Source organism: Pagrus pagrus (assembly GCF_965226575.1).
Source record: "Pagrus pagrus genome assembly, chromosome: 19".
NCBI lineage: Eukaryota > Metazoa > Chordata > Actinopteri > Spariformes > Sparidae > Pagrus > Pagrus pagrus.
The window spans coordinates 28602927-28629683 of record NC_140203.1 but is presented as its reverse complement, the minus strand read 5'-3'; the positions used below and the strand labels follow the sequence as shown (position 1 = coordinate 28629683).

At 43.3% G+C, this 26757-nt stretch overlaps 1 protein-coding gene across 1 annotated transcript in view; it reads left to right on the top strand.

Moving 5' to 3' along the window:
* megf10 (multiple EGF-like-domains 10) overlaps positions 1-26757 on the top strand; it is a 225562-nt gene that overhangs the window by 129684 nt on the left and 69121 nt on the right. Inside the window, exons 13-17 of the mRNA XM_084383730.1 lie at positions 1815-1917; positions 12709-12855; positions 14559-14693; positions 15453-15581; positions 19758-19886. Of these exons, the coding sequence (XP_084239856.1) occupies positions 1815-1917; positions 12709-12855; positions 14559-14693; positions 15453-15581; positions 19758-19886 (643 nt within the window). The remainder of the gene's footprint in view (positions 1-1814; positions 1918-12708; positions 12856-14558; positions 14694-15452; positions 15582-19757; positions 19887-26757) is intronic.

Genomic DNA, 26757 nt, shown 5'->3' with positions numbered 1-26757 from the left:
ATGATATATGATAATGAGTCTTCTCAGAAAGTCGTTGGCACTTAGACTCTACAGAAAGTCCACACACTGGTAGTGGCAGTGGCTGATGACTAAGAGAGATTGGCTGATGAAACAATGAAGCTGGTGAATCTGCGAAGACTGGGCAGTGATGGGGAGGTGGATTGTGCGTGGTCGAATGACCTAAAGGCAGTGAGACAATCATATTTAAAAAGACAGCAGCAAGATGATAGGCTAACAGTTCAGTTGCTGTGCTATTGGATAGATGTGCCCTGCTGTTTATGAATTATGAGTGAGCATGTGTGAGAGGAGAAAATGAAAGGATGGTATGAGAAATAAACTAAAGACTGAGCATGCAAATGAGTAGTCTAGTAGTAGTAGTAGTAGTTATAGTTGTGGTAGCTTCATTTACTTTTAATTAATATCATCAGCAGTATTAGTTTATTCTTGTACTATTTTTATCGTTAATTACTTTAATCTGCAATATTTGCAGTGTCATACCTTCGTACAGTTAAGCTACCTCAGTTTGCACATGATCTAATATAATGACAGTTAGTAGTTCTGGTGGCTAGACTATCACTTCATTGCTGTGTGTTTTTTTATCCTTGTATTCTGTTGTGATTTGTATGTGTCATATAAGCTACTGGAATTTCTAAATTTCCTTTTGGATCAATAAAGCATCCATCCATCACCCATCCATCCATCCATCCTTGATGTTTCTTAAGGTTAAGGTCACTGGCTTCTTGTAATTTTCCATCCCTATCTGTCAAGCAGTGCTCTTAACAGAGATGAGAAAAGATGGTGTAAGGTATTTGCTCCATGTTGATGAAGGTTCGCAGTCATCCAGGCCATGGTAATTCTAAGTGCTATCATAAGTAACTGGACCTGTTTCAGTTTCTTGAAGAAGTTTCATCTCTCATCCAAGAGGCTTCTTCAGTTCTGGACTGATCTAGCTAGATCTCAATCAATCTACTTCTCAGACATTTAAAAAAATAAATAAAAAACATACACACTAATTTTGCTGTAGTATAAGTAATGCTTTTACAGTATAGCATACACAATAAGTTAAGGAATGTCGACATGGAGATTAAAGAAAAAGCAAACCTCTACATGTAGACCATCAAGTGTGTCCACTGAGCTCATCCTTTGCCAAAAATAAGTCATAAGTTGGAGGATGGACAAGTATGTGGACAATCAGTACCCATAAACCTGAATTTTATAACAAACAGTTTACACCTAACAAAAATGGAATATCTGTGAACTTCATGACATAGGCTACATGTTAATTTGATCAAGACATCAATACATCAAGATAGCTTCATCAGCCATATACTGATATTTGTAAGAACCCTTCTTAATGTTAACAAGAGACATTTGTTAACTGTTACTTGCTTATTATTGTGAGTTAATGCTTTTTACCACATTAACTATGTTATAGCATCTTTATAAACTATTAATTAGTATAAATGAATCCCGTAGTGAACATGGACACCATACAAACTATATACATTAGTTAACTGTTAATGGAATGTTAGTCAATGTTTATTACTGCATTTTATTTACCCTTATTGTGAAGTGTTACCAAATATTGTCGCTAGTTGTCTAGCCAATCGTTTCTTTTCTCCCCCTTCATAACAACTCGCATTAAATATGTACAGTACATATTCTGCTGTCTTATCATATATCTTGTGTAGCTAAAATTAAACTTGCAAAATAATCAAAGTTTCTCTCTGAAGTGTACATTTCTGCTTCATGTCATTTGAATAGACATGTTACCGAAGTTCATCTCTGTGATGGTTACTGTTCGTCCTTCTCAGGATGGTACCTATGGTCTGGACTGTAATGAACGCTGCGACTGCAGTCATGCTGATGGATGTCACCACTCTACTGGTCACTGCCACTGCCTGGCTGGTTGGACTGGTAAGACTTACTAACATTGTCCTCATGGCTGAATTTTCCATGCATTGTCTGATTACATACTGAAAAATAACAGTATAGCAAAAGTAGTCAGCAGTTTTCTATTACTTCCTGCCTGTTGTCTATGGTTTTGAACTTATTTATACTGCATCACTGTGTGCGTATTATTGTGTCCTCACCAAGACATGCTGGGTTATTTTATCTACCCAAACCCTGGGTTTAACCTGTTAGGTCATTTTTGGAAATTCGGCATGTATATAATCCACCAACTGCTTTGTCTTTCTCAGGAAATCTACGATAAATGTTAAGTTTTGTTGTCAGCAATGATACCTAACGGTACACCTTCTTCCATTGTGAGTTTGAAGTTAATTTCTGAATCAGAATCAGAATGAATCAGAGTCAGAATCAGAATGGTCTTTATTGTCATTATACACTGTATAACGAGATTGGAGAGCTTCACTTCAGTGCAACAAATAAAAAAAGAAAATAGACATTCAAATTCCAAATTGACAAAATATCAAAAATATCAAATATACATATATACAAATACCAATATTCAATATGAGGTAGACAAATATATGAATATGAGGTAGTAATATACAAATATTAGGTAGGTATGAATAAATATTAAAGCAGCAGTGGCATTGGTGTGGAATGAATATTGCACATTGTTCATTATATTGATGTCTGTTACATGTGAGAGTTTAGGGTGGTAATTGCCTTTGGGAAGAAGCTGTTTTTCAGTCTCTTTGTCCTTGCTTTAAGGCATCTGTAGCGTCTTCCAGAGGGCAACAGCTCAAACAGCTGGGAACCGGGATGAGAACTGTCCATGGTGATGTTCCGAGCTCTGCTGAGACACCGGGTGGTGTAGATGTCTGTCAGGGGAGGGAGAGGGCAGCCAACAATCCTTTGTGCTGCATTGACTGTCCTCTGAAGCCTCGCCCTGTCTGCTTTAGTGCAGCTCCCGTACCAGGTGGCGACACAGTACGTCAGCAGGCTCTCAATGGACGAGCGGTAGAAGGCCAGCAGCAGCTTCTTGTCCAGGTTGTACTTCCTGAGAACTCTCAGGAAGTGTAGGCGCTGCTGAGCCTTCTTTATGACAGCTGTGATGTTGTCTGTCCAGGAGAGGTCGTCGGAGATCTGGGCTCCCAGGAACCTGAATGTGTGGACTCTCTCCACACACTCGCCGTTGATGTAGAGGGGGGGCGGGTTAGTTCTGCTCCTCCTGAAGTCCACGACGATCTCTTTTGTTTTCGTGGTGTTCAGTTCCAGGTTATTGTCTGAACACCAGGCTATCAGCTTCTGGACCTCCTCTCTGTAGGCTGACTCGTCTCCCTTTGAGATTAGTCCGACCACTGTGGTGTCGTCAGCGAATTTGACGATGATGTTGTTCCTGTGGGCCGGACTGCAGTCGTAGGTGTAGAGGGAGTACAGGAGGGGACTCAGCACGCAGCCCCGTGGTGACCCGGTGCTCAGTGTGCGGGTGGAGGAAAGGTGGGGGCCAAGTCTCACAGTCTGGGGTCTGTTGGTCAGAAAGTCCTTGATCCAGGTACATGTGTGAGGGGGGAGGCCCAGGGTGTCCAGTTTAGTGATCAGAATGTCCCGGGATGATTGTGTTGAATGCCGAGCTATAATCCACAAAGATCCTGGCATAGCTCTGCTGTTGTTCCAGGTGGCTCAACACAGCATGCAGGGCTATGGCGATGGCGTCCTCTGTGGATCTGTTCGCCCGGTATGCAAACTGGTGGGAGTCGAGTGTGGGGGGGAGACAGTTTTTGATGTGCTGGAGAACCAGTCTCTCGAAGCACTTCATGATTACCGGTGTGAGGGCAACAGGGCGATAGTCATTGAGGCTGGTTATGGGTGACTTTTTTGGTACAGGGATGATTGTGGTGGATTTCAGGCAGGTGGGGATGACTGCCTGGGCCAGGGAGAGGTTAAAGATCCTGCAGAGGATGTGGGACAGCTGGTGGGCACATGCTCTGAGCACCTTGCCAGGTACTCCGTCTGGGCCAGCAGCCTTCCTGGGGTTCACTGTCAGGAGCACACGCCTCACTTCATGCTCTTCTACAGTGAGTGGGGGGGTGCTGGAACCTGGTGGGGGTGGGGGCAGGGCTGGAGCAGATGAGTGTCGCTGTGGTGACTCGAAGCGAGCAAAGAAGCAGTTGAGCTCCTCTGCCAGCGACTCACTTTGGTCTCCTGATGTCACATCACAGCCTCTGAAGTTTGTGATGCACTGTAGACCCTGCCACACCTCCCGGGGTCTATTGCTGGCGAGGTGGGACTCTATCCTCCTCTTATGGTCCGTTTTAGCTTTTTTAATTCCTTTTTTCAGGTCAGCTCGAACCGCGCTGTAGAGAGCTCTGTCGCCTGACCTGAAGGCAGTGTCACGGGCCTTGAGGAGTGAGCGGACCCTGCTGGTCATCCAGGGTTTCTGGTTTGGGAAAACCCGGATGCTTTTTTCCACAGACACAGTCTCCATACAGAACTTGATGTAGTCCAGTACTGTCCCTGTGAATGTTTCCAGGTCCTGGTGTTCAAATAGGTCCCAGTCAGTGTGTTGGAGGCAGTCCTGTAATTTACTGAGTGCATTCTCAGGCCAAGTTGTTACAGTCTTTGTGGTGGGCCTGGATCTGCGTCTGAGGGGGGTGTATGCTGGGATGAGCAGCAGAGAGAGATGGTCCGACTGTCCGAGGTGGGGGAGGGGTGTGGTTTTGTAGCCGTGCTTTATGTTGGAGTACACATGATCAAGAGTATTTTCCCCTCTCGTTGAACACTTGACGTGCTAGTGGAACTTCGGGAGTACAGTCTTTAGATTGGCCCTATTAAAGTCTCCAGCTATAATGTGAACGCCATCAGGGTGGACCCGCTGCTGTTCGTTTATGGCATTCAGCAGGAGAGAGAGCGCCGTGCTAACATTAGCGTCCGGTGGAATGTAAACAGCAGTGACAATCACTACTGTTAGCTCTCTCGGGAGAAAATAAGGCCGGCATCTAACCGACATGTACTCAACGTCGGGGGAACAGTGCTTCTCTATAATCATGCTGTTGTTGCACCAATCATCATGCACATAAATACAGAGCCCCCCACCTCTTCTTTTACCGGAGTCTCCGTTCCGATCCCAGGGTGCAGAGAGCATCCTGCTAGCTGCACGCTAGCATCGGGTATCCTCGGGTTTAGCCAGGTCTCCGTAATGAAAAGGACACAGCAGTTTTGAACATAGCGATTTCCCGCGAGTTGTAGTTTTAGATCATCCGTTTTGTGGGTGATGGATCTGGCGTTGGTGAGGTACAGGCTCGGAAGAGGTGGCTTGTGTGGATGGTTCTTTAGCCTTAGCAGGAGGCCGGACCTGCGGCCCCGCTTTTGCTTCCTCTCCCTCCTCCGCCTGCGCCTCTTCCCAGACACGATAACAATCCGCGGAGAGCCCGGCGGTCTTGCTAGTTCGTCTGGGATGTTGTGTTGATGGTGGAAGTCCCTCGAGACTGCTATTTTGTGTCGGTAGCCAATGTCCACAAAGTCCTTTCGGCCGTAGTGGAAGGACTCTGGAGTGGACGCACATAATGTGCATAGACAAACAAGAATAAAATACAAAACAATACAAAAGAAAGAGCACTGAAAGGGAGAGCCGTGAGCCGCTGCACCTGAGCGCGCCGCCATCTTGCAGTGCTTGTTAGTAAAATTACGACACGTAATATTCAGTTAACAATAGCAGTTATAGCAGAGCAGTCACTCGTTTCATAAAGACCGCATTAATCTGGACAACAATTAGCTAGTTAGTTGGAGGAAATTCCGACAGCGATTCAAAAACGCCTCCATTAGCGTTAGCTAACTAGCTTAAGGTGCAGGAGTTACACAGCGAGCTTTGGCGACGGATGGATGGATGGATAGATAGATAGATAGATAGATAGATAGATAGATAGATAGATAGATAGATAGATAGATAGATAAACACTTGCCTGCGCTTTTAACAGTCCTTTGTGTGAGCTTTGCCAGTCAGGAACAGTAGAGGCATACTCATGGCCCTTAATAAAAGTTTCTGTGTAGTAACACTAACGCTATATAACGTTATCTTGATAGTGTAGCTGACCTTATTGTTTCGGCCAGCTACCCAGAGAATCCCACTTGAAAGAAACAGTGATAATATTGGATATTGGCTTGTCCCGTAGATTTTGTCAGGATGTAGGGATATGGCCTGAATATTGTAATCTACAAAAGGGGGACCCCACAGAAAAAAAGTTTGGGAACCACTGTATTAACCTCACTTTTCTGCATAGATTTGAAATGCTGTGTCACACCTCATGGAGAAATTCAGAGATGTACTTAAAAACAGATTTCTCTTTCTGTTCTTTTTTTACACAGACACTCACACACAGGGAGTGGACAAAATGTATGCTGGCCCTCTTTCATTTCAGGTCATTTAGACATTTTCCCTACATCATATATATATATAAATCCCTTCTCACCCTGGTGGGGTGGTATCTGTGTCATCCTCAAGCTCGGGTCCTCTACCAGAGGCCTGGGAGTTTGAGGGTTCTGCGCAGTATCTTGGCTGTTCCTAGGACTGCGCTCTTCTGGACTGAGGCTTCAGATGTTGTTCCTGGGATCTGTTGGAGCCACTCTCCCAGTTTGGGCGTTACTGCCCCGAGTGCCCCCACTACCACGGGGACCACGCTAGCCTTGACCTTCCACATCTGTTCCAGCTGCTCTTTCAACCCTTGGTACTTCTCAAATTTCTCGTGTTCCTTCTTCCTGATGTTGGCGTCAGCTGGGATCGCCACATCTATCACCACTACCCTCTTCTGCTCTTTGTCCACCACCACTATGTCCGGTTGGTTAGCCAGGAGCTGTTTGTCAGTCTGGAAGCTGAAGTCCCACAGAACCTTGGCCCTGTTGTTCTCAGCCACCTTCTGTGGTATGGCCCATTGGGATTTGGGTACTTCTATTCCATACTGGTTGCAGATGTTCCTGTGTACTATCCCAGCCACTTGGTTGTGCCTCTCCATGTACGCTGATCCAGCTAGCATCTTACACCCTGCTACTATGTGCTGGACTGTCTCAGGGGCTTCTTTGCACAGTCTGCATCTTGGGTCTGATCTGCTCTGGTAGATCCTGGCCTCTATGGCTCTTGTGCTTATGGCCTGTTCTTGTGCTGCCATGATTAGTGCCTCTGTGCTGTCTGTCAGTCCAGCTTTTTCCAGCCACTGGTAGGATTTCTTGATCAGCCACTTCCTCTATCTGACGGTGGTACATGCCATGTAGGGGCTTGTCCCTCCAGGTTGTCTGCTCCTTCTCCTCTGCACTCTCATCAGGGTTCTGCTGCCTGAGGCATTCACTTAGCAGTTCATCCTTTGGGGCCATTTTTTTTATGTATTCTTGGATTTTCGATGTTTCATCCTGGACCGTGGCCTTGACGCTCACTAGCCCTCGGCCTCCCTCTTTCCGCTTAGTGTATAGCCTCAGGGTGCTGGACTTGGGGTGGAACCCTCCGTGCATGGTGAGGAGCTTTCTAGTCTTGATATCTGTGGCTTCTATCTCCTCCTTTGGCCAGCTTATGATACCAGCGGGGTATCTGATGACTGGTAGTGTGTACATGTTGATGGCTGGAGAGACCTGCCTTACTCTCTGGAGGTATTTGGCTGTGGTTGACTTCCTTGTGGCCTCTTCATGGTTTCCATTAGCCTGTGGGATGCCAAGGTATTTGTAGCTGTCTTGGATATCACCTATGTTGCCCTCTGGTAGGTCAGTCCCCTCAGTCCTGATCATCTTGCCTCTCTTCTAGACCATCTGGCCACACCGGTCCTATCCGAATGACATCCCTTATATATATATATATATATATATATATACACATATAGATAGATATGTGTGTGTGTGTGTGTGTGTGTGTGTGTATATATAATCTAGTCAGGAGGGAATTCATAAAAATTGTGCACTTCTGGAAAAGTTTTTGATTTTTGGCAGGGTGTTAGGTATGGGCCTAAGGTTTTTAAAAATCCGTGGATGCAAGGCTCTAGTGCCCTGACTAATATTTAAATGTGACTTTTTCAGAGATATTGACAGTTTATTTGAGCTAAATAGGACTATGATAATAGATTTAACATAAAAATGGACTTAAAATAAGAAGACTATATCAGAATTGCATTCCTTGTATCAAACAAAGCAGAACAATTACATTATACAACAATTTAAGACTAAAGGAAGCTGAGAATATAACCTTTTCTCTTTTCAGCGGGGGCCATTTTGGATTTTTATTTATACCGGCCACTAGGGGGCCGCCCCAACTTGCATCCATGGATTTTTAAAAAACTTAGACCCATACCTAACACCCTGCTAAAAATCAAAAACTTTTCCAGAAGTGCACAATCCCTATGATTTTTCACAAATTCTCTCCTGACTACCTGGAAGATGTCAGCAAGGGATGTTCACTCCTCCTCAACTGTGGCTGTGTGGTTGCCTGTAAGGGCAACTGTAAGTGCCACCGAGCTGGACTTCGCTGTACTACATTGTGCAAGTGTGAGGGAGGCTGTACGAATAATGATGAAGAGTGAGGCGAGGGTCTAGAGGATGGAAGAAGGTTCAAGGAAGACAGGGCAAAGGGGAGGGCCTCAGCCACAACAGAAACCTTTAAATAAATATATAATGTTTAAGTATGTATTGTTTATTGTGTTATTTCACAAAAAATTTATATTGATCCTTGACATATTGAAAAGCCAAATATAACTTCACTGGGGCTTAGTTCTGAAATTGTGGTCTAAATCCTCAACAATGGTCCTTTTGGTCAACACATGTGCTTTCTGACACAATAGTGCTAGTGACCTGTCCAATCAAAAAAGAAAAGCATACCTTCGAGGTAAAAAATATGGCTCTAGTGCCCTGACTAATATTTAAATGTGACTTTTTCAGAGATATTGAGTTTATTTGAGCTAAATAGGACTATGATAATACATTTGACATAAAGATAGACTTAAAATAGTAAGACCTTTGCATTCCTTGTATTAAACAAAGCAGAAAAAAACATTATACAGCAATTTAAGACTAAAGGAAGCTGAGATATAACCTTTTCTCTTTTCAGTGGGGGCCATTTTGGATTTTTATGTATACCGGCCACTAGGGGGCCGCCCCAACTTGCATCCACTGATTTTTAAAAACCTTAGGCCCATACCTAACACCCTGCCAAAAATCAAAAACTTTTCCAGAAGTGCACAATTTTTATGAATTCCCTCCTGACTATTTCTTTTCTTTGAGGCAGGAGGTACGGAGCCCCTAAGGGACATGGGGAGGAAAAAAAACAAAAAAAACAAAACAAGATAATTTCTCGTGAGCAAGCACGAGAAAGTTTCTCGTGAGCACAAGAAACGTTTACGTTTTTTTTCTTCACGTGTCCAAATTATGCGCGACAATCAGTGGTATCCCTCAGCCTGGGATATCGTTTGAAAATGGAAGTTTGATAGGTGAACACTATTTATTCATTGAAGTGTAGTTACGGTGAACTCGGCCTGCATCATGATTAGGACTCACAATGAGGATATGGAGTGTAACAATTCTTTGAGCGCTGTCACTGACTTTACTTACAGGCTTTAATAAATCTTACAATCCATATTCGCAAGTGGTGAGGATGATCCAGATGAGCTGACTGGAGAAGGCAGAGTGTGTGTGTGGAGACTGCACTGTCTCCAGTGTGCGGTGTGCGCCTGACTGCACAGTCGTGTCCACTGCAGCGATTTCACACACAGACTACGTGAAAACTAAAATCATATTTGGTGAAACATGAACAGTAGGCTATCCATCCTTTACTACTTTTTGATGTAATCTTGGATTCCTACCATCGATTATGATTACTGGATCAGCTAGGTACCAAAGAGTCCGGCCCTCTCCACTGCGCTCCAGGACAGGGAATGTGATGATGGCACAGCGCTCAATTGGGAAATTGTTATATATCAAGGTTACACAAGAGATGAGGACCCAAATGCAGACACACAGTTGAGGCAGGATTGGGGGGAAACAAAAAGCAAGCTTAATTGACCAAAGCCGAAATACAAAACACGAGGTATACAGATAACCAAAACAAGTCACGAGGACAAAAACAAAGTAGCAACAAAAAGTTAACACAAAGTGCGGCGAAGGCAGAAACCCTCTGGAAGCGTAGGCGACAGCGGAAGCCCTCTGGGGTACGTAGGCAATGGCGGTAGCCCTCTGGAGGCCATAGATGATGGCGGAAGCCCTCTGGAGGCCATAGACAATGGCCTGGACCCACTGGAGGCCGCCGGCGACTCGACCGGACCTCAGACCGAGGGGCAGAGAATGGATTCGGCCGGGCTGCCAATGGAGGTGCAGGGACTGGACTTGGCTGGCTAGTGTCACTACTGGTAGCATTAGGCTGTACCTGTAGCCCAATCAGGTTGCACATGGTCCAGCTCCTCCAGGATGGCACATCCAAACGTTCAGTTGCAACAAGGTTTACTGTGTCTCCCAGCACAGTTTCAAGAGCATGGAGGACCGTACCATAGCAGGAGACCGGCTGTTACACAAGGAGAGCTGGACAGGGCTGTAGAAGGGCGTCAACCCAGTAGCAGGACCGGTATCTGCTCCTTTGTGCAAGGAGGAACAGGAGGAGCACTGCCAGAGTCCTACAAAATAACCTCCAGCAGACTACTGGTTTGCATGTTTCTGATCAAACTGTCAAACAGTCCATGAGGGTGGCATGAGGGCCTGACATCCTCTAGTGGGACCTGTGCTTAGAGCCCAGCACTGTGCAGCTTGATTGGCATTCGCGAGAAAAAAAACAGAATTGGCAGGTCCACCATTGGAGCCCCATTCTCTTCACAGATGAGAGCAGGTTCACACTGAGCACATGTGACAGGCCTGAAAGAGACTGGAGACGCCATTGGTGACATTATGCTGTCTGTAACATCATTTGGATGACCAGTTTGGCAGTGGGTCAGTGAATCGTCTGGGGAGGCATATCCTTGGACATAGTAATTGACTGGCCCTCTCGTTCCTCTGACCTAAATCTAATTGAGCACCTATGGGGTGTTATGTATCGGTGCATCCGATGCCGCCAAGTACCTCCAAAGACTGTCCAGGAGCTCACTGATGCCCTGATCCAGGTCTGGGAGGAGATCCCCCAGGACAACATCCGCCAACTCATCAGGATCATGTGCAAATGCAATACATAACAGGCACGTGGGGGGAGGGCCATACACATACCTGAGTCACATTATGAGTTGCTGTGATAAAATTTACAAGAATAATGATCATGATACTTTGTGTGTGTGTACATACTTGGCCAGGGTGCTGAACAATCATTTCAGCATTAAGATTCAGGATTCAAATCTTTATTGTCATTGTGCAAAACAACAAATCAGTGAAGCATCTCCCCGAGCTGCGTAGTATGGGGCGCTGATTGTAAAGTTGCACATGCTAAAATAAACAGGAACTTTTTGACACATTTAGCACCAAACCTCATAAAAAAAACGTATGTGAATTTTTTAATATTACTTTTGACCAGATTTACAGCAATATTTGTGAACTTTGTGATATTTACTTCTCTTGCAAAAATGTCAATGTTAAATCTAAATACAAAATCTATATCTAAATGTTATAATTAAATCTAAATGTTAAATCTAAATCTAAATGTAAAATATAAATATAAATGTTCAATATAAATATAAATCTATATGTTAAATATAAGTCTAAATCTAAATGTTAAATCTAAATGTCACGGGTGAAACTGAATATTTAGCTAATATGCAAATTCACACTGCCTGTCACCGGAAGTACCAAAATAAAAGCTACCGAGTGCTGTGGTGGCTCAACTTTTCGACACATTTAGCACCAAACCCCATTAAAAAAATGTATGTGAATTTTTTAATATTACTTTTGACCAGATTTACAGCAATATTTGTGAACTTTGTGATATTAACTCCTCTTGTAATAATATAATGTCAATGTTAAATCTAAATGTTAAATCTAAATCTAAATGTTAAATATTAAATCTAAATGTTAAATCTAAATCTAAATGTTAAATATAAATTTAAATGTTAAATCTAAATCTAAATGTTAAATCTAAATGTTAAATCTAAAACTAAATGTTAAATCTGAATGTTAAATCTAAATGCTAAATATTAAATCCAAATGTCACGGGTGAAACTAAATATTTAGCTAATATGCCAATTCACACTGCCTGTCACCGGAAGTACCAAAATAAAAGCTACCGAGTGCTGTGGTGGCTCTACTGTGGTGGATGCTGTAGCTGTCGCTAGCCCTTTTCACACAGAGAAGCCGCATTATCGCTGGAGCGGCGGTTCGCCAATTCTCCGCTGTTGGTTGTTCACACAGAGCCAAGCAGCGGCTCCTAAAGAGGCGTGGCGGTACACGTCATGTTGATGACGCCTGTGTGTTTTTTTCAAGGTGTTTCCCCAGGTGTCCTCCATTGACAAGAGTCCTGCCAATCTAAACATGTACTGATTGTTTACAATCATATGGATGCTGTTATAATGTGTTGGGATTGAGAATTTTAAAATTAACATGTGTTTTTTAAATGTGTTTTTTTGCTAAATGTGTTGAAAAGTTGCTATTTATTTTAGCATGCACAACTTTACAATCGGCGCCCTATAGCGTAGTGCGGAAGATACAATTGTAGTAGTATTAAGAAAATAGAACAAAGATAAAAGATGAGATTAAAGTTTTGAGCTTATTTACACATTCACAGTACAAAGTAGACTAAAAAGTATCTTGATTTTCTGTTTGTTTGTCTGTGTGTGTGTGTGTGTGTGTGTGTGTGTGAGAGAGCAGGTATACACTGTGACAGTTTGTGTGCTGCAGGGCACTGGGGCCCAAACTGCTCCCTCCCCTGTAACTGTAAGAATGGAGCTTCCTGCTCTCCAGATGAAGGAACCTGTGAGTGTGCTCCAGGATACAGAGGCACCAGCTGTCAGAGGAGTAAGCACTACATCGGCACCACATGCTGCAAGGTCAACACAGCTGACACTTGACTTCAAGAAAACAGGAGTTCATTTCAACTTAAGTCTTATTTTATCCATTAAGATGTATCGATCATTCCTATCAGAAATATTAACAATGTACCTTAACAGCTGAGACCTGGGAACATGTTGACATTTCAACTACCTCAAAATTGTACTTGTACAGTACTACTACTGTAGTTCCACTATGTCGAAAGTCTCAAACAGCAATATCCTGTACCTGTATAACATCACAAGAAACAGAGACAACTTCAGGACACACTTAGGTTTCCACAGTTGAGCCTTACCCCTAAATTCCACCAGATGTGTGTTCTGTCCATCTCCAATCCGCCATGGCAGCAGAGCTGCTAGGTTTCACTCTAGTCTATGTGTGTACTTCCACTGGCACCACTTGCGTATCTACTCCGTTGAAGCTCCACAAGGCTTCTATTTCTGCCGGATGCTGGAGCATGGTGCATCAATTCAGCCAAATTCAGCAAAGAGCAGACATGAAGTCAGACACCGAATGAACAACATAACATCCGGTTAATTTTCATAATAAAATAATGGCATGGCATCAACACAGAGCACAAATATCTCTAAAAAGAGACAAATCCAAGCACTTCTTATAGTCATTCAGTTAAGAACACTAACCTTTGTCTGTTTGTTGTTGTATTGATAACACATACGTATAACTGCGGTCAAGCGTGATTCTGTAATTATCGCAGGAACTCCTCGTCTCGCAACTCCAGCTGTCCGGCAGTGCTGTGCCGTGCTGCACTCAAAACGCAGCCGGTGGGGGTTGACAGACGACAAGCAACCAATGGAATTCCCGGGTTAGAGTATGAATGGCCCTAGTAAGCGCAAGATAAGACTCAATCAATCAATCAATCAATCAATCAATCAATCAACAATCAATCAGTCAATCAATCTTTATTTGCATAGTGCCATTTCACACTAAATTTATCTCATGACACTTTCCCATTTGAGCCGTTCTTGACCATTCTCTTAAATTAATGAATTTACAGAAACCCAACATTTCAGCAGCCATCTGCCTGGACCAGTTGAGTGAGAGAGAGAGCATTCTGTATCAGCTGGAGAGTCGTAAGAGGCTATATTTATCCCTCAGCAGGGAAATTCACTTATTACAACAGCTCAAGAGTCGTAAGCACAGGGATAAACAGTGAGGTCAGTGAGAGATCATAGTCCTGTGGTCATACATGACGAACCAATAATAATAAGTTTCAGTTGTACTGGCACTGATATAACTCAAAGCTATAACATTAGCTGTCATTATTCACAGGTAATAGATCTGACACAGCATTCACACTGTTGTTCTTGAATCTTCTGTTCTTTATTTTTAATATGTAACCGGATGTAAACTGCAGAATGCATGTTTGTTATTGGTAACTTGACCTTGGAAGAGACCATGTTGTTTTCACAAATGGATGAGGCCAAACGCAACAGTGACATGGCAGGCTGGTGGGTCTGTTACACAATTTGATGTGATACCCATTTGATCTGTTATTAACTCCTCTTTCTAACTCAAACATTTTTTTAACTTCCACAAGGTTCCAAAATGACAATTCCAGTTGTTGATTGCATAGTTAGCTGTTACCTTAGTAAATTGGGTTTAAATTGCATGCATTAACTTATTTTTGTGTTTCTCCTGGTTTGCCAAAGTCTGCTCCCCAGGTTATTTTGGTCACCTCTGCAGTCAGACTTGTCCACAGTGTGTCCACAGTAACGGACCGTGTCACCACGTCACAGGACAGTGTGACTGTCTGCCAGGCTTCAAGGGGGCACTGTGTAATGAGGGTGAGTTACCCTGCAGAACATTGTATCTACTGTTTGTAAAGGGTTCAGAGATATAACACGTGGGTTTTTAATGGCTGATACAGCTTCCTGTTGGTATACTGTAAGTCTGAGATGTGCTGTTCCAAGAAAATTCTTCAAGTTTTTACACTCTCTGCCACTAGCATGCGTACCATTTTTCAGTGTTATCATCATTACACAAATTACGTTTCAGTAAATGTAAATGTTTGAACTGATCAGAACATCTAACACATGATGCACAACAAAGTTCAGTGGGGGCAGCTTTGGCTCGGGAGGTATAGCGGGTTGTCCAGGAATCGAAAAGTTGCAGGTTCAGTTTCCGAGCTCCCCCATCAAACAATCTTTGGGCAAGATACTAAACCCCAAATTGCTCCTGATGAGCAGGTCAGCACCTTGCATGGCAGCCTCTGTATCAATGTATGAATATGTGTGTGATGGGTAAATGTGACAAGTGTTGTAAAGCTCTTTCCGCAGTCAGTAGACTGGAAAAGTGCTTTAGAAATGCAAATCCATTTACCAAAAGTTTGAAAGATGAGAACAGTGTTGACAATTGATGTGTGATAAGTTAACCTAATCAGCAACAAAGATCCCAGAATGCCAAAAACAATCCTGTAGCTCCATGGATGGTATCTGAGATGGAAATGATACTTAAGAAGTTAAAATACTTTTACAGTGACAATGCAAAATGTGGTTGGGTTAGGGTTAGGACATAAATGATTAACACATGTGTCTTGTGTGCAGTGTGTCCCAGTGGTAGCTTTGGGAAGAACTGTGCCTGGAGCTGCAGCTGCATCAATAATGGCACCTGCAACCCCATTGATGGCTCCTGTCAGTGTTATCCAGGATGGATTGGCAGCGACTGCTCCCAGCGTGTGTTCACTCAATAAATGATATAAGAATCAGAATCAGAAATACTTTATTATCCCTGAGGGGAAATTGTTTACGTTACAGCTGCTTCCATTCAAAGTTCAGAATATGCAGAAATAATAATAATAATAATAATAATAATAATAGTATCTATATATAAACAAGAACAACAGAAACAAAATACAAGAAATGTACACTCCACTAGAATAAATATACATATAAACAGAGCAATAAATAATGCCAAAGTTGAAAACTTTGTGTCTGACACTCGAGCGAGGAATTGAACAGTTTGATGACCACAGGCAGGAATGATTTCCTGTGGCGCTCTGTGGTGCATCTTGGTGGGATTAGTCTAGTGCTGAATGTACTCCTGTGGCTGACCACCACGTCATGGAGTGGATGGGAGCCATTGTCCCGGATGACATGTAACTTTGACAGCATCCTCCTCTCTGACACCACCGTCAGAGAGTCCAGCTCCACTCCCACAATGTCACTGGCCTTGTGGATCAGTCAGTCTGTTCAGTCTTTTTGCATCCACTACCCTCAGCCTGCTGCCCCTGCACACAACAGCACATAGTATAGCACTGGCCACCACAGACTCATAAAACATCCTAAGCATAGTCCGGCAGATGTTGAATGACCTCAGTCGTCTCAGAAAATAGAGACAATTCTGTCCCTTCCTGTAGAGGGCGTTAATGTTCTTAACCCAGTCCAGTTTATTATCAGTGTGGACTCCCAGATACTTATAATCCTCCACACTGACCCCCTGGATGGAAACGGGGGTCAACGGCACCTTAATCCTCCTCAGGTCCACAACCAGTTCCTTGGTCTTTGTCCCATTGAGCTGCAGATGGTTCTTCTCACACCATGTGACAAAGTTGTCCACAGTAGTCCTGTACTCATCCTTAGCACCTTCACTGATACATCCAACTATTGCTGAGTCATCCAAGACCTTCTGGAGATGACAGGTCTCTGTGCAGTAGTTGAAGTACGTGTTGTAGAGGGTGAAGAGGAAGGGAGAGAGGACAGTCCCCTGTGGGGCCCCGGTGTTGCTGACCAGTCTATCTGATGCACAGTGTTGTAAGCGCACATACTGTGGTCTGCCAGTCAGATAGTCAATAATCCAGGTCACAAGGGGGAATCCACCTGCATGGCTGTCAGCTTCTCACCCAGTAGAGCCGGACGGATGGTGTTGAATGCACTGGAGAAGTCAAAAAACATGACTCTCACAGTGCTCGCTGATTTGTGCAGGTGGGCGTAGACTAGGGCTTTGACATCTGCCCAAAAAATCATATTCGAACTTCGTTTGTTTATTAATATTAATATTCGAATATATTCGAATATTTATTGATAATATTTTGATCATTAAATGCCTCCAGTAAGACCTATATTAGTATCAAAAGAAAGTCGTTTTTCTGTTGTTCTATGTTCTGTCCACCAGAGGGCAGTGTATCAATCAATAGACAGAAAAGTGTTGACAGGTGGGCTCTCAAGTTGCTGGTCGTGGAGTGGTCGATAAGTTTAGTCTTACATATTTTACAAATAACTTTGTCCTTTCTCATTATTTTTCCTTGTTTCAGGAAACCAAAGAAGCGCCACACATTACTCCTTAAATTTTCCGGCGTGTATAGTTCTCCTTCCGCACTCGCAGCCTTTTGCTCCGCCATTGTTTTTCTGTGAAAGAGTGTAAACAGGCGTCAGGCGCTAACGACGTGATAACGTACAGAAGCCCCTGGTGATCAATGCTCATGAGCTCGCGTTTCACAAAACAGGCTGAAAAAAGCCTCGAATCTGGATTGAAAACTACGTTTTCAGGCAAACACATTTACCAAAAATAATGCTTATTATAGGTTCGAATATTTAGAAGCTGCCCGATATTCGTTCGAATATCTTTTTTTTTTTAATATTCGAATTATATTCGAATACCGAAGTTCGATGTCAAAGCCCTAGCGTAGACACGGTTGAGCAGGTAGATGATGGCATCCTCAACTCCAAGTTTGGGCTGATAGGCGAACTGTAGGGGGTCCAAGAGTGGTTTGACCAAGGGCCGGAGCTGCTCCAAGATGAGTCTCTCCAGGGTCTTCATGATGTGGGAGGTCAGTGCCACAGCTCTGTATTCCTTGAAGCCACAGGGACGCGTCGCCTTTGGCACAGGGACCAGGCAGGACGTCTTCCACATCACAGGGACCCTCTGTAGACTCAGGCTCATGCTGAAGACATGGTGAAGTACTCCACATAGCTGGGGGGCACCCGCTTTGAGCACCTTTGGGCTGACACCATCAGGACGCTTGCCTGAGTGGAGTCTCACCAGCTGTCTCCCAACATGGTCAGCTTTGATGCTCACTGTAGAGGTGACAGGTAGGGGAGGGGGAGGTGTTGAGTCAATTGGTTGTAGTGTGTAGTGAGTTTGGAGACCAGGGGAGGAGGAGTGGGGAGGGATCTCACAGGAGGATGAAAGGCTGTAAGGAGGAGGAGGGGGTGGAGAAGGTGGTAGTTGGTAGACAGCAGTAGGATTGATGGTGGTGTTATCAGGGGGTGCAGGGGCCTCAGTATCAAATCTGTTAAAAAACAGATTGAGTTTGTTGACCCGGTCCATGCTGCTTTCAACTCCTCTATTGCCAGCTGACCTGAATCCAGTGATTGTCCTCATTCCTCTCCAGACCTCTCTCGTGTTGTTCTGCTTAAGTTTCCACTCCAGCTTCCTCCTGTAGTTTTCTTTACCCTCCCTGATCTTCACCTTTAGCTGTCCCTGTATTGTTCTCTCCTCCTCCCTGCTGCCAGCTCTGAAAGCCCTCTTCTTTTCATTGAGGATTTCTTTGATGTCGGCTTATTATTTGGGTAACAATGCACAGTCTCAGCTGGAACAGTGGAGTCTACACAAAAGTTGATATAGTCCGTGATGCACTCTGTGAGCCCACCAATGTCCTTTCCATGCGGCTCACAAAGTGATCCCTGAAGTGTCTCATAAGCTTCCTCCGACCATCTCACTGTCCTTGTGGTCGCAGGCTGGGTCTTCACCAGAGGCACATAACAGGGGTTGAGGTGCAGCAGGTTGTGGTCTGATCTACCCAGTGGGGGGAGGGGAGAGGCATGCATCCTTCACATTAGCATACAGCAAGTCCAGGGTCCTCTCCTCTCTTGTAGGACAGTTTACATACTGTGTGAAGTTGGGCAGTGCTGTGTCCATGGTGACGTGGTTGAAGTCACCCGAGATAGCAATGAATGCACTCAGGTGTTGAGTCTGTAACCGGGCTATGGCAGAGTGGATGACGTCACACGCCGACGTCGTGGTAGCAGAGAGAGGAATGTAAACAGTCACCACAACAACATGTGAAAACTCCTGTGGCAGATAATATGGTCGGAGTTCAACGGTAAACAGTTCAATAACCGGGCAACAGATACGCTCTTTGACGATAAATGAGCTGGACTGCACCACCTGTTGTTAACTACAACAGCAAGCCCCCCTCCTTTACACTTACCGCTCCCGGTGAAGTCCCTGTCGGCCGTAACAGTCTCATAGCCCTCGATGGAAACGTTGTCATCAGGAATGTCCTGGTGCAGCCATGTCTCCGTAAAGCACATTAAACTACACTCCCGGTACTCCCTCCAAAACATGGTGGTTTTGATGTGTTTTATAATATTACTGTCCTGACGTGTAGTCAGTTAGAAAAATCATTTCAATTAGATAGTATTGAGTAGAAGTACTAATACTACAACTGTAAAAATAATTTTACTTGTGTTACTAAATGAAAGTACCTACGTATAAACAAGAAATATAATCTGGACAATTAAGTCAGTATTAAATGTAAAAGGGCTCAATGCAACTCAAAGTGGCCCATGTAACTGTTGTACTATGATATTATACATACATCAGTATACAGTAAATTGTATCATGAGATTATTACTCATGCAGAAAAACTGAAAGGACTGCAACTAATGATTATTTTCATTTTGGGTTCGTCTGCTGATTATTTCCTCCCTTAATAGATGAAAAAAATGATAAATTATGAAAAAAGGTCAAAATACTATCACAATAAAATAAAACAAATAACTTGAAATTGAGTGGAGTAGAAGTAGACAGTAGCATGAAAAGAAAATATTCTTGATTGTAATGATAAGATGTAAACTGGTATTACTAAAGATTACAAGCGCTGACATTTTGTTTTCACTGTGTTGCAGCATGTCCACCTGGTCAGTGGGGACCCAACTGTATCCACACATGTAACTGTCACAACGGAGCCCACTGTAGTGCATATGATGGAGAATGCAAGTGCACCCCAGGATGGACTGGCCTCTACTGCACACAACGTCAGTCACAAACACACACATGCACGCATGAAAGCACACACACACACACACACACACACACACACACACACACAATAAAACTTAAAGGGGATTTTTGTAAACAACATTGAGAGATATATCACTTTATGAAAAGTGGGATTTTTGGCAGTAAGCCTCACTGTAAATTGCCATGGTAGTTCAGGTTAACAACTAGAAGGGAGGGGCTCAGCCTACCTAACCAAGCCTGGTAAAAGTCACTATGAGTACTATGAGTCGCGGATTTTCAGTACACTAGTGAGATAGTACTGTATTTCCTTTGAAATAATAGCCCAAAAATGGCGGCAACAGGAACTACACCTGATTTAGTGGTGGGGGCACAGGGCATATGGAAATATCCTGGGGAACCTTGCCAAATACATGGCAGGAGTGAAAGGGGGATGGAGTCCCTAAAAAAGATGGTTAAAAACAGGGAGCAACAGAATTCCTGAGGCCAAATCAGAAATCTCCAACCTGGAGGATGAAGAGGTCAGGACAGGCCCGATCGTATATGAGCTTTCCAAGCAAAATGCTGTCTTGCAGGAAAAGGTGGCCGTGTTGAAAGGGTTTTCACGTCAAGATATAAATGGCTTCATTACAACTTTGTTAAGTGATTAATCCTGATGATTGGTATGAGGTAGACAGAGGACATTGGGTCAGACAGCCACAAAGTGACACTTTCAGACCCCAACATGTTATTGCCTGTTTCATCTGGGATGAAGCCAAGATTGACATATTGGAAGTGGCAAGGGAAGAGAAAAACATAATCAGGAAATTTCAGCACACAGATTAGCTTTTTCCAGGATTATAAACAGGATGTACAGGAAAAACTAAAATAATTCAACGAGGTCAGGCACTTACTTCAATAATATTGATTACTCTCTGTGATATCTGGCAAACATGACATTCACACTAGCAACAGGCTTTACCAATTCATCAGCCCTGCCGAGGCCAAGAGCTTTCTCACACAAATAGGAGATAAGGAATCAGCAGACTTGGATGGAAAGTGAACGTGTAATTCTGTCGCCGGAAAAATGTCTTTTTGCACCGCTACTCGCAGAACAGTGAGCATTCCAGTGTTCAGGTTTAATGAGTGGTTGTAAGTCTGGTAAAAAAAATAAATCAAAAATGGATTTCATTGTATGTACTTGCCTCTTGCACAAGGAAGGTAGATGGGTTATATTAGATATACATATTAGATATGGTTGGTAGGTAGGCAGGCAGGCAGGCAGGCAGGCAGGCAGGTAGATAGATAGATAGATAGATAGATAGATAGATAGATAGATCGATAGCTTTATTAATCCCCGAGGGGAAATTCGGTCATCATAGCAGCAGGTACATTCAGTACAAATACAATAAAAATATAAGGGCAAATATAGAGGCAATAAGAAACAATAAAGTACTGTATACAATATGCAACAAAAACAATAGAATAGAACGTTACAACAATAGAATACTGTACTATATACAATGAAATGCTTAGGTAGTTATGAAATAAAATACAAATAAAAATATTGAGGTAAATCCAATTAAATGTTGAGGTAAGTGGAACATAAGGTGCAAGAGAGAGTTTTGTGGAGGGGGTGAGAGACATTGTCTATGATTGCCAGCAGTTTTGCCAGCATCCTGTCCTCCACCACCTCCTCCAGGGTGAAAACAACAGACCCTGCCTCCTTTATGAGTTAATTTAGTCTGTTTGCATCCTTCGCTTTGATGCCCGCACCCCAGGACACCACAGCGAAGAAGATGGTGCTCGCAACAACAGACTGATAAAACAGCATCTGGTTGCCTGAGCCTCCTCAGGAAGTAAAGCCGGCTCAGGCCCTTCTTGTAGACTGCCTCCGTGTTTGTAGTCCACTCCAGTTTGTTGTCCAGCACCACACCCAGGTATTTGTAAGAATCCACAATGTCAACGTCTGTCCCACCAATGCAGACTGGAACGGGCGTGGGCTTGTTCCTCCTGAAGTCCACCACCATCTCTTTTGTCTTCGCCATGTTCAGCTGCAGGTGGTTCTCCCCACACCACTTTACAAAATTGGTCCCTGTACTCACCCTCCTTCCCACCCTCTACACGCCCCACAATAACCATATCATCAGACAATTTCTGCAGATGACACGACTCACTGCGGTACTTAAAGTCTGCAGTGTAGGTGGTGGAGAGGAAGGGAGACAGCACAGTTCCCTGAGGGGCGCCGATGTCAGTAGTGTTGCTAATATCTATGCATGGTTTCTTTTCATGTAGTATGTAGTGTAATTAGGAATGGTGGAAATAGTAATATACTTATTGGAGGAGACTTTAATCAGTCAGGGCTTTATGTATTGACAAAATGTTTAGACCCAACCCACATAGTCTGTCATCCATCCAAGCTATATACCAGTTATCAGAAGAAGTTATTCCGCAATGAATCTGTGTGGATAGGTCTCAATCAGGCTTGCACATCTGGACAATTTTACTCTATTCTTCTTTGCAAAACGGCTCAAGCTCTGTCAGGTTGCATGGGGATTGGGCGTGAACAGCCATTTTCAAGTCAACCCACAAATTCTTTTGGATTGAGGTCTGGGCTTTGACATGGCCCCTCCAGAACATTTACCTTGTTGTCTTTAAACCATTTCTGTGTAGCTTTTGGTGTATGCTCCCGGTCATTGTCTTGCTGGAAAATAAATCTTCCTCCAAGTCGTACTTCTCTTGCAGACTGAACCAGGTTGTCCTCCAGGATTTCCCTTCATTTTGCTGCATTCATTTTACCTTCTACCTTTACAAGCCTTCCAGGGCCTGCTGCCAAGAAACATCCCCACAGCATGACGTGCCAGCAGAATGCATCACATTGGGAATGGTGTGTTTGTGGTGATGTGCAGTGTTTGGTGTCCACCAAACATAGTGTGTAGTCTGATGGCCAATAAGCTCCATTCTGGTATCATCAGGCCAAAGAACCATCTTCCAGTTGACCTTGGGGTCTTCCACATGCCTTTGGGTGAACTCTAGTGGAGATTTAATGAGCTTTCTTCAACAGTGGCTTTCTCTTTCCCATAAAGCTTTGACTGGTGAAGAACCAGGGCAACAGTTGTTGTATGCAGAGTCTCTCCCATCTCAGCTGCTGAAGCTTTTAACTCCTTCAGAGTAGTCAAAGGTGTCTGGCCTCCCTCACTAGTGTCCTCCTTAAACGGTCACTCAGTTTGTGAGGACAGCCTGCTCTAGGCAGATCTACACGTGCCATATTCCTTCCATTTCTTAATGATGGATTTACTTTGTAGAAATCTGTTTTCACTTTGGTATTAAAGAGTTTTTTTGTAAATTTTGTCAAAAAAGCAAAATTATATTGACAATGATTCCATTTATAAAAGCATAAAAAGGGGAAAACATCCAAGGGGGTGAATAATTTTAAGCACTGTAGTCCTTACCTTATTATGGAATATAAGAAAAAAATTACAATGGCACAAAAGTGTAATTGTAACCCCCAAGCATGTGGCCAGTAGACAGATTATAATGTTGTCCTGTAAAGGACAGAGAAATGATGAGACAGGCAACAGGTGATGCGTTTCCTTCTCTCGCTTCTGTCGTACTTTAATTTTTAACATATATGCATTTTATACATAGTCTCCAATACATATTTATACATTTTTCCTTAAACCTAATACCAGGTCACAATTTCCACAATTCAACCTAACAAACTTTCTCTGCAATAAACATAATTTTTACAGTCCGTGTTTCTGTTATTTTTCATATATAAATGAAATTAAAACAATACAGTGTCCAAATATCTTTTTGGCCTCAAGCTTTTAGCTTCAATAGATGTATTCACATATACATATATACATATATATTCATAATTAATGTCCAGTTAGACTGACTGGCAGTTTGTTGTACACTACAACAAAACATAATGGCAAATACCATGAGAAAGTGACAGAGCCAACAAGTGTTTTAAATCAACTTATCAACTTAAAGAAACATGAAATTAGCACATGAATTTGTCCTTTAGAACCAGTTAGTATAGTATAGTATTTGAAATGTACGGGAACCCTAACCAAATGCAGCTATGCACCAGTTGTATCTGCTTGGGTGCAGACGCTTTTCCGCTTGCTCTCGCTTCTGCTTGCCCTTTTTTCCACTATTATTCTTTTTTTTCTTCACTGAGAGATTACAGGCAGTGACTCCTGGATATTTAGAAACCACTGGGAGCATAATTTATTGGAGATAGTACAGTACATTGCTGGCTCATTTCAAAATTTTTTCCGAACTCTTCAACACTTTCTGAACGAGGCCTAAGAGGTAGCACAAGCCTGTTAGCAGCTAACTAGCAAGCTAACCAGCAACAGGATGCCACCCTTCACCACTGACGATTTCCACAAACTCATGCAGAAGATCACTTTGTTGGAAACTAAAATCCACAGATTAGAAGTTAATGTGGAGGTTAACGGACTGTGTGGAAATGAAACCACTCTTCCTTTCAGCGAAAAAGAGAACGCTAACACACAGCTACCTAGCACTGATAAGAAACGGGAGAGCCGTGATCTCCGCAGTAAATCTTCACATGGAAGTCCTCCCTGGAACACTCTTGGGGCAAAACCAAAGAAGAACTCTGCTCCTTGGAACATGGATGGAAGAATAACAGGAAGAACCGTCCACCCGGAGATCTCTGATGCTACCGGCTGGCCAGCACTACCATCCTCCTCCTCCTCTACTCCAATGCAGAGCAGGACACAGCCGTGGTCAGCTGCTAAAGGAAAGACCAACAGCAAACATCCCGTACAACAAACTATCAAAATGCAAAACAGATTTGCTCCACTACGCCGAGATTCCGCATCTCCATCTGATGACCTGTACCACTCATCGCCACAGAGAAGGGTAAGGTCTGAACGTAAATCAGAAGCTAACAGGCCGCAGGCAAAGCTAACGACTGGGCCCCAAACTCTGATTGTGGGAGATGCCACTGTTAAAGATGTGAGATTCATGTGCGGTGAAAACATGAAGGTTCTCTGTTTTCCAAAGGATATGGTTCCTGACATGACAGCGAGAATCCCTGGTATTGTTTGGTACAGCAGATTGATGGCACTGAACACATGGCTTTCCAAAGCATGTAATGTCCATTCTATGTATTTTTTGGACAACTTCAATTTCTTATGGGACCGCAGACATCTTTTTAAGCAAGATGGACTCTTCCTAAATAGGTCAGGAGTCAAACTGTTTATGTCCAACATATCTTTCTGCCTGCGTCACCAATCTGTTCCCTCCACCAAGGACAAGAGGCAAGACAGGCCGAAACAAACAGGAGATAATCACAAAGGAAACCGAGCACAACCCCCAGCTGAAGTGAGCTCCACTCATGAGAGACGTCAGGACAAGCAGGAAGAGGATTCTCTCTGTGAGGTTCAACTGTCTACACCACCCCAAACCCCACCCAGTTCACCATCTACTGTGGGCATGTTGTCGCCTTCGTCCCCCCTCATGGAGTTCACTGACCAAATGAACAAGCTGGTCATCGCTGGGACACAGTTTACCCCCCGCCCTACTGCAATTTTCTCTCCTCTCATTCCCCTGAAACACCCTCAGCCTTCGGTGAAGTTAAGACACACACCACCCCCACCCCTTTCACATAGGCATCATCCTCCCCAAGCTGATAAGAGCTCAGCACACTTAGATCTTTCTGTCTCTTACTGCTGATGTTTTATGGGTCCAGGCTCTAAAGATGTCACTCCTGACTATTCCCAGCGAAAGTCGGGGCCCAGTGTACTGGAAGCTTCTTCAGTTCATGTTATGATCGGTAATTAAAAGAATGTTTAAATTGCCAAGAAAGAGGGTAATGTCAAATTTAACATTCATTCCGGGTCCAGGCTACGAAGTTGATATCTTTAATGTCTTCCCCCCAGAAAAGCCGGGGCCCCTTGGAGTTCAGGTAGTCTCCTCGATTCCTGTGTTTACAGGTAATAGAAAAATTGTGAATTTGCTGAGACACAGGAAGTGCCTTAATAAATCTGCCAATCTATTAAATTTAGCTCCCATTCCTCGTCAGCCACAAACTGTCACAAAAGATTGCACAGCTGGTTTTGACTCTTTTAATTTAGCTTTATTAAACATCAGGTCTCTGGCAGGAAAATCTTTTTTAATACATGATTTTATCATCAAACACAATCTTAATTTTATGTTTTTAACTGAAACATGGTTAGACCAAGACAACAGTGCAGCTGTTCACATTGAATCAAGCCCTCCAAACTTCTCTTTCATAAGTGAGACTAGAAAGCATAAAAAAGGAGGAGGTGTTAGTATTCTGTTTAATGAGTTACTCAAATGCAAGCAAATGTTTTATGGAAATTTGACTTCTTTTGAATATGTGGCTCTTCAGTTAAACTCATCTTCTCGGGCTATATTTCTAAACATCTACAGGCCACCTAAATACTGTACAGATTTTTTTGATGACCTTGTTGAGTTACTGTCTCTTATCTGCACTGACTTTGATTGTGTGTTAATTGTTGGTGACTTTAACATCCATGTCGACAAACCTGAGGACAGATGGACTAAAGAACTGTGTCGTGTCCTTGATAACTTTGGACTCACTCAGCATGTGATGCAGCCCACACACAACAGGGGTCACATCCTAGACTTGGTTATCTCCAAGGGTCTGAACATTCCTAAGGTTCTGGTATCTGATGTTGCTCTCTCTGATCATTACTGTGTTCTCTTTGAGAGTGATATATGTGTGTACACAAATGTTCAAACTGAGGTCGTCTCAAAGCGTTACATCACTGAAAACACCAGTGACATATTCATTGAGGCTTTCTCCTCCACACCTCCCCTCTCCAGGTTCTCCGTCAATGACCTTGTAGATCACTTCAGTTCTAAAGTTACAAATGTTATTGA